At 36.7% G+C, this 12,287-nt stretch overlaps 1 protein-coding gene across 8 annotated transcripts in view; it reads right to left on the bottom strand.

Moving 5' to 3' along the window:
- Positions 1 to 12,287, bottom strand: part of LOC110459908 (histone-lysine N-methyltransferase SETDB1-like) — a 64,537-nt gene that overhangs the window by 44,813 nt on the left and 7,437 nt on the right. For 5 of the 8 annotated variants that reach the window (XM_021512398.1, XM_021512402.1, XM_021512403.1 and 2 more), the window contains exons 2-13: positions 9,396 to 9,951; positions 8,676 to 8,781; positions 7,918 to 8,301; positions 6,535 to 6,723; positions 5,855 to 5,948; positions 4,816 to 5,031; positions 3,920 to 4,061; positions 3,524 to 3,609; positions 3,216 to 3,318; positions 1,355 to 1,466; positions 706 to 787; positions 440 to 513 (exon numbers count right to left, since the gene is read on the bottom strand). In XM_021512398.1, coding sequence (XP_021368073.1) covers positions 440 to 513; positions 706 to 787; positions 1,355 to 1,466; positions 3,216 to 3,318; positions 3,524 to 3,609; positions 3,920 to 4,061; positions 4,816 to 5,031; positions 5,855 to 5,948; positions 6,535 to 6,723; positions 7,918 to 8,301; positions 8,676 to 8,781; positions 9,396 to 9,617 — 1,810 coding nt within the window. In that variant the 5' untranslated portion in view covers positions 9,618 to 9,951. The remainder of the gene's footprint in view (positions 1 to 439; positions 514 to 705; positions 788 to 1,354; positions 1,467 to 3,215; positions 3,319 to 3,523; positions 3,610 to 3,919; positions 4,062 to 4,815; positions 5,032 to 5,854; positions 5,949 to 6,534; positions 6,724 to 7,917; positions 8,302 to 8,675; positions 8,782 to 9,395; positions 9,952 to 12,287) is intronic. The other 3 variants (XM_021512405.1, XM_021512406.1, XM_021512399.1) reach the window with 2 other exon arrangements.

Genomic DNA, 12,287 nt, shown 5'->3' with positions numbered 1-12,287 from the left:
AAAAAAAAAAAAAAAAAAAAAAAAAAAAAAAAAAAAAAAAAAAAAAAAAAATTTAATGTCCCACGAAAATTTATGATTTTATAGTATAACACATCAATTTTCTTACTTCTGAACAGATCCCTCAATGCTTTGATATTCCATGGTTTTTTTTAGTTATAAAATTGTCTTGACTCACCGTGTTATTGTATGTGATACATTTGCCAATGACTTGTTTCATAACCTTGTTTTATTAACGTTATGTACAATGAACTTATACTGGAGTCTGGACCAGTTTCATGAACATTCCTTAGGTTTTCCATAGGAAAACATTATAAGAGTTGATGAAATTTCAAGATGTTATTTTACATGTGTGTATATATATATATTGTAAATACAGACTTTCAAGACTTTTCAAGACTATTTCATGACCACTGTCCAAGAGTGTGGTATGATAACTTACTCTGCCAGAGAACTTTGTTGATATCCGCTGCCAAGGAATACTGTGCATAGCCATCGTCAAAGAAGATCAGATACCTGGAAGGGAAGTCAGAATACTGAAGTATATTCATCTGTATATGAAATAAAAATCAAATTTTATTTTGGCACCAAAATGTCCTATACAGTAATTTTGAAACATTTTATCAAAGATACTGGAATCTAATATTGGAACTATTGTGAAACTGGAACAAGTAAATTCTGGTTTATTTATAATGTAGTGAGACAAACCTCTGCTGATTCCGGCCATTGGGAGTCTCCGCTACTATACCCGCGTAGTAGGATGATGTGGAGTCTTCATCTCGATACAATGCTTAAAAGGGAAATTCCAGACAATTCACAAATTTTCTAGTGAAGGAAAAAAATACTGTTCAGTCAGGCTTTGGCTATGAAATCAATCTCCTTCTTTCCAGGTCAAAGTGGGAAAATATCAAAACACATATAGGAACAACAAAATTCTGGATATTAATGGCATAAAAACCCTTTTCATCAGTACATCCTGTACATCATTTAGCCTTTCGCTAAACATGTGGTAGATTAGCCTTTGGCTAAACATGTGGTAGATTAGCCTTTGGCTAAACATGACATCCTCGTTAAATAAAGTTTATCATTATTATTATTATCATCTTTCACTGATTGGCAGAATAACCTTAAGGTGACAGTTTTCTAAAGTTTTACTACAGATTAATAATGATAAATTCAGGATGTTACCATATTGTTTACCTTAAAATATTCTGATCTCGACATATTTGCAGCAATCTTTAGACCCATTTCTTTTGGTCTTGTTAAATCCATGGTTGACCTATGACCCTGAACAACTAGAATGTAATACACTTGACCTGTAACCTTGGTCTGTTGGAATACATTACTGACTACTGACCTATGACTCGGGTGCCCACATAAATCTGTCGGACTATTGGGTCTTTGAAAGCAACATGTTTGGGGCTCAGAACCTTCTTCCCTTTTCCATCAAACTTAATGCTGTATCTCCTCTGAAAAATAAAAAAACATTATTCTTTTAAATTTAAGAAATGCAAGACAATAAGCGACAACAACACAATGTGATAAATTTAGGTTTTGCTGTTGATGTCGCAAAAAAACAATCTTATGAGCTTAACTTTTTCCTGCATTCCTAGTCATCTTGAGAGGTCAAAGGCATGACATAGATTCACAGACAGCAAGACATATACACTGGTCTGTACATGGCTCAAAATATTGATAGTCAGACTTACATTGGTCTTTACATGGTCATTATTAACAACAGACCTAGCTAGTCAACTAGATAACCTTCCTTTGTACTGTTTTTCTCCCACCCTTCACATGTGTCTCCTGTTTTAGCCGGGAAAGATGAGCTTGTCACCCTCTAGGGGGAGATAGCCCCGTGCCAACTAGCACGTATTCAATTGTGACGTCATTGAAATGGGTCACAGGTAATTGTGACGTCATCAAAAGTGAATGACGATATTCATACCCCACATGTGTTTTGTTTACACTATGTGACTGAAATACACGAGGCCCAATGGGCCTGCATCGCTCACCTAGTATAAAACTCCCCCTTGTAACCTTAAAATTGATCTAAAATAAAGCTTCAGGCAAAATATCAGTATTTATGATTAAAATTCATTCAAAAGACCCTGTTATTTATTTTTGGAACATTTCACCCCTGTGATTGAAAGTCGAACAAAGTCATTCTATTGAACACATTGTATAGCCTTTCATCACAGGATGCAACTTGCAAATTATAAACATCCCGGGACCCATGGTTATTCAGAAGAGGTTGTTTAAAGATTTTAAACAAATTTGACCCCTGTGACCTTGAATATAAGTCAAAGTCATTCACTTTAACAAACAAAGTAGTCCTTGATCCCAGCATATGCTACTGACTAAATATCAACATCCTGAGCCTTTTGGTTATTCAGAACAAGTTGTTGAAATATTTTGAACATATTTGCTCCTTGTGACCTTGAATATGATTCAAGGTCATACATTTATACAAATTTGGTAGCCCTTGATCCTAGTATGCTACTGACTAAATATCATCACCCTGGGCATTTTGGTTATTCAGAAGAAGCTGTTTAAAGTTTTTAACATATTTGACCCTTGTGACCTTGAATATGGGTGAAGGTCATGCATTTGAACAAACATTGTAGCCCTTCATCTCAGCATGCTACTGGCCAAATATCATTACCCTGGGCATTTTGGTTATTCAGAAGAAGCTGTTTAAAGTTTTAAACAGATTTGACCCCTGTGACCTTGAATATGGGTGAAGGTCATTCATTTGAACAAACTTTGTAGCCCTTTATCTCAGCATGCTACTATCTAGCATGCCAAATATCGACACCCTAGGCCTTTCGGTTATTAAGAAGAAGTCGATTAAAGTAAAATATTGACGCCGGACGCCGCGCCACGGCATAAGCTCACTTGGCACTTTGTGCCAGGTGAGCAAAAAATGATGGGAGAAAAATAATCATCCCCTACCTTAAGGGTGTAACAGAGAAATCTCCAACCCTCTGGGTGATTATTTTGGTTATCTAAATGTCGGCAGAGCCTCAAGTTAGACAACTGAAATACATCACTCCTTGGGTTGGAGATTTCTCTGTCACACCCTCAAGGTAGGGGAAGATTCTATTAATCTCCACCGTGAGGTCTCTTTGTGACAAGATCCCACCTGGAGGAGAGCTGGTTAGCTGGTTAAATCATTGAGTCATTAGCGTCAGGATTGTAATGTTTTAGTTACATACCTCCTCTATGGCTTTATCTTTGCTCTGAATGTCCGACACAGTTCCTTTGTACCAAATGTCATTAAATTTCTTGCCGAGTATTTTACCACCTATTTCTATGGTCCTGTAATCGAAGGAAATAATAATTGTCACTTAGACATAGATTTACCATGTCAGCCGGAACAGACCACTGACAAACAATTCATACATATGTATATAATTAAGTTAAGACTACTGACAACCAATTAATATCAATGGATTTGAAGTATGCTTGCTAATTGAATAAAACTAATGTCAGCACACAATAAAAATTGGTCGTTCACACTTACTCCACATCTGCTCTGTACATGGTCTCCATACGTTGCTGGTTCTGTAGACTATTAGACTGTACAAACCGGGAACCAGCTGGAGCAGTCTGGGAACAATGTAAATGATATTAGTTATCATTATCTATGGGGCGTTGTGTAGTTATAAATATCTTTGAAGTTTACACTTTTCCAAATTTCAAATTAGCCTTAAATGCATGTTAGAAAATGTCATTTTCCACATCTTTTTACGCATGGATCGGTCATAAACATTTTGCAAAATAAAAGATGTTATGAAGGAGATAACAAACTTCCATCATGTATATTGCAAGCCTTAATACTCTGTATAAACTGGGTGTAAATTATTTTTTGACTCAAATATAGGATCTGATTTTAATGTTATGATGATATTAAACTGACATTTATTACAGTGGTTGTAGACTGAGAAACAGAAGGGATTTGCTTGTTGATTGCTCCTGCTAGCGCGTTCCTCAGTGATTGTAGAGAGGGGGTGGTGCCCGACTGGGACTGACTGATGGGAGGCAACTTCACCAACACTGCCCTACAACACAAATACAAAAACTGACATACAGGTTTCCTACCCCTGGGACGTTATGTGAAGCATTACTTCTGGGTAAAAAATCACAGGTTTTCTATCCTTGGGATGTTATGTGAAGCATTACTTCTGGGTAAAAAATCACAGGTTTTCTATCCTTGGGATGTTATGTGAAGCATTACTTCAGGGTAAAAATCACAGGTTTTCTATCCTTGGGATGTTATGTGAAGCATAACTTCTGGGTAAAAATCACATTTTAAGAAACTGGGGTAACATAATCTTTACTTAAACATTAACATACCTGAATGGTATGGCTATGTTTACTTACACCAGTCAGTGGTAACCCACTATTTACTTACATATTTACATACCCACCTAGTGACATCATGTTTACTTAATCATTAACATACACCAGAGGTATCCCAATAGTTACATACCCAGGTGGGTATTCACATACACCTGTAGTGATGTCATATTTACTTATGTTTAAATACACCTGTAGTGATGTCATATTTACTAATGTTTAAATACACCTGTAGTGATGTCATATTTACTTACATTTAAATACACCTGTAGTGATGTCATATTTACTTATGTTTAAATACACCTGTAGTGATGTCATATTTACTTACGTTTAAATACACCTGTAGTGATGTCATATTTACTTACATAATGACATACCACCCTAATAATATAGTGTTTACTTAACACAATGGAAACATTATGTTTCTTTATCCCGATGTATTTCAAGTTTACTTACCCCGGTGGAATAGTCAGGGGTTCCATTTTGGGCGACGATGATAAAGCCGATACAAGGTTTTTGTTCTGGGTAGCTATCACTTGTCTCTTCTCCATTACGGAGGGGTCATAGCTCGTGGCCACAAACTGTACATCATCCTCATCGCTCTCTTCATCAACCTTGGCATTGGCCTCGGCAGCCTCCTTCGCATCAATCTCAGCTGCTGCCTCTTTTAGTCTGTTAACAAAATGAAATTCTTCCTTACTAACTACCAAGATGGTGGTCTGCCAGAATCATCGATCTATCCCTGGAAAAAAAACTTGTTTACACCAGTGTTAGCGCACCCCCCAATTTGGGCATTTTATTTCTCAAGAAAAAGTACAAAATTACAGGAGATTTTACGGTAAACAAAAAGAGGGGAATTTACAGAATGAAATTTAGAACACCGGAGAAATGGGGGACTTTTTTCTCTCACACTGATTGATTTTTCAATATTTCTCAAAATTGTCTCTTTTTAAGAGGTCTGATGATTTAGAATTGTGTATAGTATGTTTTATCATATTTCAGTTGTTTTTAAGATATGGTTAGTCATCTAACATTAGAGAGACCAATTTAGTTTAAAGCTTTTACCTAGTGTATATATCATTTAAACAGAAAAGGTTTTAAAACATGAATAAAACGTTTTATGTGTCAAGCCAAATCATATGCGTGGATATAAAAAAAAATGTGAACGACTTGTTTAGTACTGAATGACCATTCCCAAAACTATTGTCTCAGCCAAGCAGAGGCCAGTGCCAGTATTCATGCAACCATTCTTATTCTCAAGCACAATTCTGTGCTCAACCTATTACTTTCCTGAAGCACACTTGAATTTTGTGGCAGGATCAAAATATCAGGTGTAAAAGCTTAAATTCTCTTCAAAATCACTCTACATCATTGATGAAAATGTGAACCCTTATTTATTTATCAACGGAACAAAAATTCGGGCTTGAGTTTGAGCACGAGAACAGTTTGCAAGAATACTGGCCCAGGTCTAAGAATGTGTATTGGATGTACTCACTCTTCCTCACGATCAGCCTCCTCTAGTTCCTCCCTGTAGATACGCAGCTTCTCGGAACACTCCGTGTAGATCTTGCGTACCTCCTTGGTCTTACCTAGGGGAGATAAATCCAGCAAACTTATTACAGCACAGATCACTCACTTCTCCAACTAGGCATGATCGCAACAGTCTTATATTTCCAGTTTTTCCATTACAATGAATATGCAAATTCAACAAATTCAAAATATGTATGGTCAAGAAATTTTACATAATCAATAACTTAAGTTAAGAAACATGACACTCCCAACAATCTAATATATGCCAACTTTTTGAAATTACAAAGAGGGAGATTCCGCATGCTCAAAATGAATACCTAATTAATATGTGTGTATATATATATATATATATATACCCGGTGGAGACAATATTTGCCTTTAAATAAAAAAAAATTGTTCTTTCAGATTAAATAATTAGTAGATAGTATAATTTAAGGGTCCAAAAATGGAAGTCTCCCTCCTAAATAGGGAGAATTGGCAAGTATGCAATCTTAAATAGGAAAGTTCAATGCTTCATGACTTTGTCATTTCCCAAACATATATACTGACAACTATTTTTGTTTACTTTGATTAACCCCTCAGTTCAAAATCTTTTAAATCTTTTTGAAGATGATGCCATGCAGTACGTGTTCAGTTCAAACATACGTTCAATAGATCGCAGCTGCTGTGAAAACTTGGTGAAATCCGACTGATAGGACGAAGCGTCCTCGTGATCCTCGAGGTCCTTTAAGGTGGAGGAGATGAGGTCATCCATGTCTATCTTGAAGTCAAACACATATAATTTGTCCTCCTCGTCTTTGTTCTTCCCACCTTCCATGGCTGCCAATGGTTTGTCTGCAGCAAACAGAAACAGATGTCCGTTCAGAATATGACACACTGTTATATAACTCTCAAACCAATGTCACAGTACTATGCTGAAAAGAATTACCACATAGTAAATCTGGCTACTTCAACTTCTTAAAGTACATGTCAGTTGTTTTGGTTTTTGGTTATCATATTTTAAAAGAGATGAAATCAATCAATACCTAAAAAATCGGGTCCCCAAACGGAGAATGAAAGAACCAAACATTTTAATGCTTTCACATTATACAGTTTAATATTTATGGATGGTAATATTTGTCAATTGAACCGATATATCACGTGACTATAAGTATCTGTATTATTGTTATCATGTGAGGTATATAATTATAATGACATAACGACCGAGCCATAATTTTTACCTTAGCCCTCAAAAATTGTATACCATTGTTCTGGTGCCGACTGACTTAGCCAGCTGAAACATGTAAACCACAGATAAACTACAGAATCTAGATGTTGCTACTCCATCCTTCTTATCATCTGCAATTAATATTTTAGTTAGGTTACACTAATATCTGATATAGTGGTAAATATATAGCTAGTGAAGTAAGGTTAGTGACAAGCAAATAAATAAAGAAACGGAATGGGAGGCATCCTCTACACACAACAGATAGAAAAGCATGCTCATGTCAAAAAAACATCCTTGATACAGTAAACATGTAACATGCTTCAAAAAGATGGCAACATGAAATTAACATCTTCAACATCAAACAAAACCTTTCACTAATTTTGAGGATATGGTACAAGTTGTGTTGATTATCTGGAAGATATGATGGCTATTATAACAAAACTACTTGACTTTACATGTCGCTGTATGAAAGAACAAAATTATGTGTACTTGATTGGCACCCTTTGAAGTTAATTTCTCGTTAAAGGGTAAATTCCTGTGTATACCTTGGAATGTATTGTTTATATAAAAATATGTTGACAGATATTACTTGGAGGGCGTGACTATCATTTAACAGGATTGTGTGACCGAAGCATTGAGATTGAGGCAGATGTTTGTAGTGTCTGTTGAGAAATGCACAATCTAGCAGCTTTGAAAAAATGTCAAAGGCAATCCCGAGTCCAGAGTTTATTGTTACTATGTCTGAGTGATAGGACGACCATAGCAACAAAGGCCAATAACTCTGCTGACAAAAGGGGAGTAACTCTGAACGCTGTTCCTACCTAAACCCAAGTTGCTTGAATCAGCATTGGAAGACATCTGTGGAGGTCTGTAATTTCTGAGTGACTGGTTCAAGCAGACCAGGCATTTACTTGGCTCATCATGGGGCACAAATTTGGCTGGTTTTATCTGTAAATCTATAGGTCTGCCTTTTTGCATGGCTGACTTCCAGGCACTCAATTTTGCGCGACAGACATAACAAATATTTCGGGGATGGACGGTACAGGAATCCTGGTTCACGTCAATAGCCATGGACGAAAATATGTCCTTTTCAAATCTATGCTTTGGATGTACTTTGCAAGCTTTAGTAACCACACATTCATTATCTCCACAGAGTCGACAGAACAGCTGTAGATTCTTCTGGTGGTGTTTATTGTAGTCCAAACCTTGAATGAGAAAAGTACAGTATGTCACAAAGGCAGTGATATCGGTAAATGAAGCAAGGTGTGCTATCGTTTATAGAAACAAATTATGTCAGTTACCGTTGAAACAAATGTTAACAAATGCCCGACTCTTATGAACATTGAAAATTTGAGTTGACTGGTTAAAGATAATGTGAAGCTGTGAACAACTTGCAACAAATTATTTATATATCATATATCATCCCAGTGACATGTTTAATTTTAACAGTGGTATGACCTATGACCCTAATACATTATAAAACCTTCCAACCCTGCATTGTTCTGCTAAAGACTTGTAAACAATGTCAACACAATGAATCCATGTATTAATTATGTGAGACAATAGTCTAAATGCTTACCCCTTGCCAGGAGATCAGAATGTGAATTTACATTGAAATCAAGGTTTAGCTCTGGGTATGGGCTGTCTTCTGTCGGCTTTCCATCCCGAAAATGTACTGAGCACACCTGTCCATACCATAGGTAAAAATTTGAGTACAAATTGTTAACAGAAGGAGGACATTGAAAAAGATTATTTTGAAAACTCTAATTAAAGCATTAATGGAAATCATTTTGATAGATGAGAATGAATGTTGGACATGTCATCAATGATGTTGTGCTCAACCAAACAAAAAAAGAAAGATACGAAGACAGTCCATCTTAGTTAGAAGTTGATTTGTGAAAATCATTTAGAGATCCAACCATATATGATGTTCTTTCATGTACACATGTTTTAACTCACTCACCCCTGAAGACACATTTGAACTCTTCCGATTCAAAGGTTGGAATAGTTCATCATGAAATTTCACGGGGTGAATGGGTTAATGGTAAAAAATGGCAACGACCCAACCCGACAGAATTCACAGTCCTAGAACTGATTCATCAAAGCCTTTTTTAATGTACTGACCATATATAGTCGAGTACACTTATAAAAACTGTATTGGTATTTTTTTTTTAAAGAAACGTTCGGATTTATATTTTCATTAATGACAAAACAAATAACATATTTTCCTAAAAATTATATGTGTATTTGTTTACACTTTGATAACAGTCCTGTTTTATTCCAATTTTTTGTCACTTACCCGAAGCCTTGTGTCAAATAAGTCGTCCTGTAGGTGTACTTTCAGCATCCATTCTTTACGATGGCTTTCATCTTGGGGAAAGGAGAAGAACTCTTGAGGGGCAGGGCATGGACAACTCTCACGTGGCTGACCTTTGTGGATATCACAAAATCCTTCAAGCTTCTTCCTCAAAAGTCCGGAGGAATTCCGGCACCCTTGTACTACACAGTAATTCTTTGCCATAGCAACAGTTCCTCCAACAGGGTGGCTGTCACAATGCTGAAGGCCTGTCTACATTCCACTAGTCAGTGTTGACCTTACACAATGTTGAGGGTCGCTCTGTATCAGTTAAGTCACGTTTCTACACAGGACAGGTAAGTTAAAGTCTGCTACAACACCTGGGGTATCATCTCCTTGCTGACTTATTCAAGTATCAAGACAAATTATCTGGTTTTTAGTTGTATTGCATTATGTCTACAGAATGTAATGTTTTCTTTGAAGTCAACATGGGGAAGACTGTATCAATGTCACACAGGGGTTTCATATCCTCACAAACAAAAACCTATGTACTAGCTTGCTGAAAACAAAACCATTGCGGTGTAAAAGGACCTGTGCATTTGTGCAAACACAAACAATATGCCTCCATTAGAAACAACATCAATTGTATATTTATTAGCATACAAGTCTACAAATATATCCTAAACAGTAGAAATATCGATTAAACAGGATAATAGCCACTAGTTAAGTAAATCAAAAACACACCAGTTACCATGACGTTAACAAGGCAAGATCAAGCAGAATGTCTGCATTATATAAACATACTTTATAACACACTAAAAAATAATAATGACTAAGTTAAGCAGTATTTGAATGTCCAGTACCGGAATGAGAAGAAAATATTAGACAACCGACAGCATGTAACGTTAATGACCTTGACAGAGGTCAGTCAATTATAAACATGTAGAGGTATTGAGAATATTCTAATCTTTAAAGCAATGAAAGAGCAAGCTCTAGTACTTTAGTCCAACTAATGACTGTGTTGGGGCTACTATAGAGAGTAAAGGAACTGTCAACTAGCGACCACATCAGTTACTGTAAAGAGTAAAGGAACTATCAACTAGTAACTACATCAGTTACTGTAGAGAGTAAAGGAACTATCAACTAGCAACCACATCAGTTACTGAAGAGAGTAAAGGAACTACCAACTAGTGACCACATCAGTTACTGTAGAGAGTAAAGGAACTATCAACTAGTGACTACATCAGTTACTGTAAAGAGTAAAGGAACTACCAACTAGTAACTACATCAGTTACTGTAGAGAGTAAAGGAACTATCAACTAGCAACCACATCAGTTACTGAAGAGAGTAAAGGAACTACCAACTAGCGACCACATCAGTTACTGTAAAGAGTAAAGGAACTATCAACTAGCGGCCACATCAGTTACTGTAGAGAGAAAAGGAACTACCAACTAGTGACTACATCAGTTACGATAGAGGGTAAAGGAACTACCAACTAGTCACTACATCAGTTACTGTAAAGAGTAAAGGAACTACGAACTAGTGACCACATCAGTTACTGTAAAGAGTAAAGGAACTATCAACTAGCGGCCACATCAGTTACTGTAGAGAGAAAAGGAACTACCAACTAGTGACTACATCAGTTACGATAGAGAGTAAAGGAACTACCAACTAGTCACTACATCAGGTACTGTAAAGAGTAAAGGAACTATCAACTAGTAACTACATCAGTTACTGTAGAGAGTAAAGGAACTATCAACTAGTGGCCACATCAGTTACTGTAGAGAGAAAAGGAACTACCAACTAGTGACCACATCAGTTACTGAAGAGAGTAAAGGAACTACCACATCAGTTACTGTAAAGAGTAAAGGAACTACAAACTAGTCACTACATCAGTTACTGTAAAGAGTAAAGGAACTACCAACTAGTCACTACATCAGTTACTGTAAAGAGCAAAGGAACTATCAACTAGTGACTACATCAGTTACTGTAGAGAGAAAAGGAACTACCAACTAGTGACTACATCAGTTACGATAGAGAGTAAAGGAACTACCAACTAGTCACTACATCAGTTACTGTAAAGAGTAAAGGAACTATCAACTAGTAACTACATCAGTTACTGTAGAGAGTAAAGGAACTACCAACTAGTGACCACATCAGTTACTGAAGAGAGTAAAGGGACCACCAACTAGTGACCACATCAGTTACTGTAGAGAGAAAAGGAACTACCAACTAGTCACTACATTGTAGAGAGTAAAGGAACTAGCAACTAGTGGCAACATCAGTTACTGTAGAGAATAAAGGAACTACCAACTAGGGGCCACATCAGTTACTGTAGTGAGTAAAGGAACTGTCAACTAGGGACCACATCAGTTACTGTAAAAAGTAAAGGAACTACCAACTAGCCACTACATCAGTTACTGTAAAGAGTAAAGGAACTGTCAACTAGGGACCACATCAGTTACTGTAAAAAGTAAAGGAACTACCAACTAGGGGCCACATCAGTTACTGTAGAGAATAAAGGAACTACCAACTAGTGGCCACATCAGTTACTGTAGAGAGTAAAGGAACTAGCAACTAGTGGCCACATCAGTTACTGTAGAGAGTAAAGGAACTGTCAACTAGTGACCACATCAGTTACTGTAGAGAGTAAAGGAACTACCAACTAGTGCCCACATCAGTTACTGTAGAGAGTAAAGGAACTAGCAACTAGTGACCACATCAGTTACTGTAGAGAGTAAAGGAACTACCAACTAGTGGCCACATCAGTTACTGAAGAGAGTAAAGGAACTATCAACTAGTTACCACATCAGTTACTGTAGAGAGTAAAGGAACTACCAACTAGTGACCACATCAGTTACTGAAGAGAGTAAAGGAACTACCAACTAGTGACAA

Source organism: Mizuhopecten yessoensis, unplaced genomic scaffold (assembly GCF_002113885.1).
Source record: "Mizuhopecten yessoensis strain PY_sf001 unplaced genomic scaffold, ASM211388v2 scaffold10275, whole genome shotgun sequence".
Lineage (NCBI taxonomy): Eukaryota > Metazoa > Mollusca > Bivalvia > Pectinida > Pectinidae > Mizuhopecten > Mizuhopecten yessoensis.
This window is presented reverse-complemented; position numbering and strand designations above follow the sequence as displayed.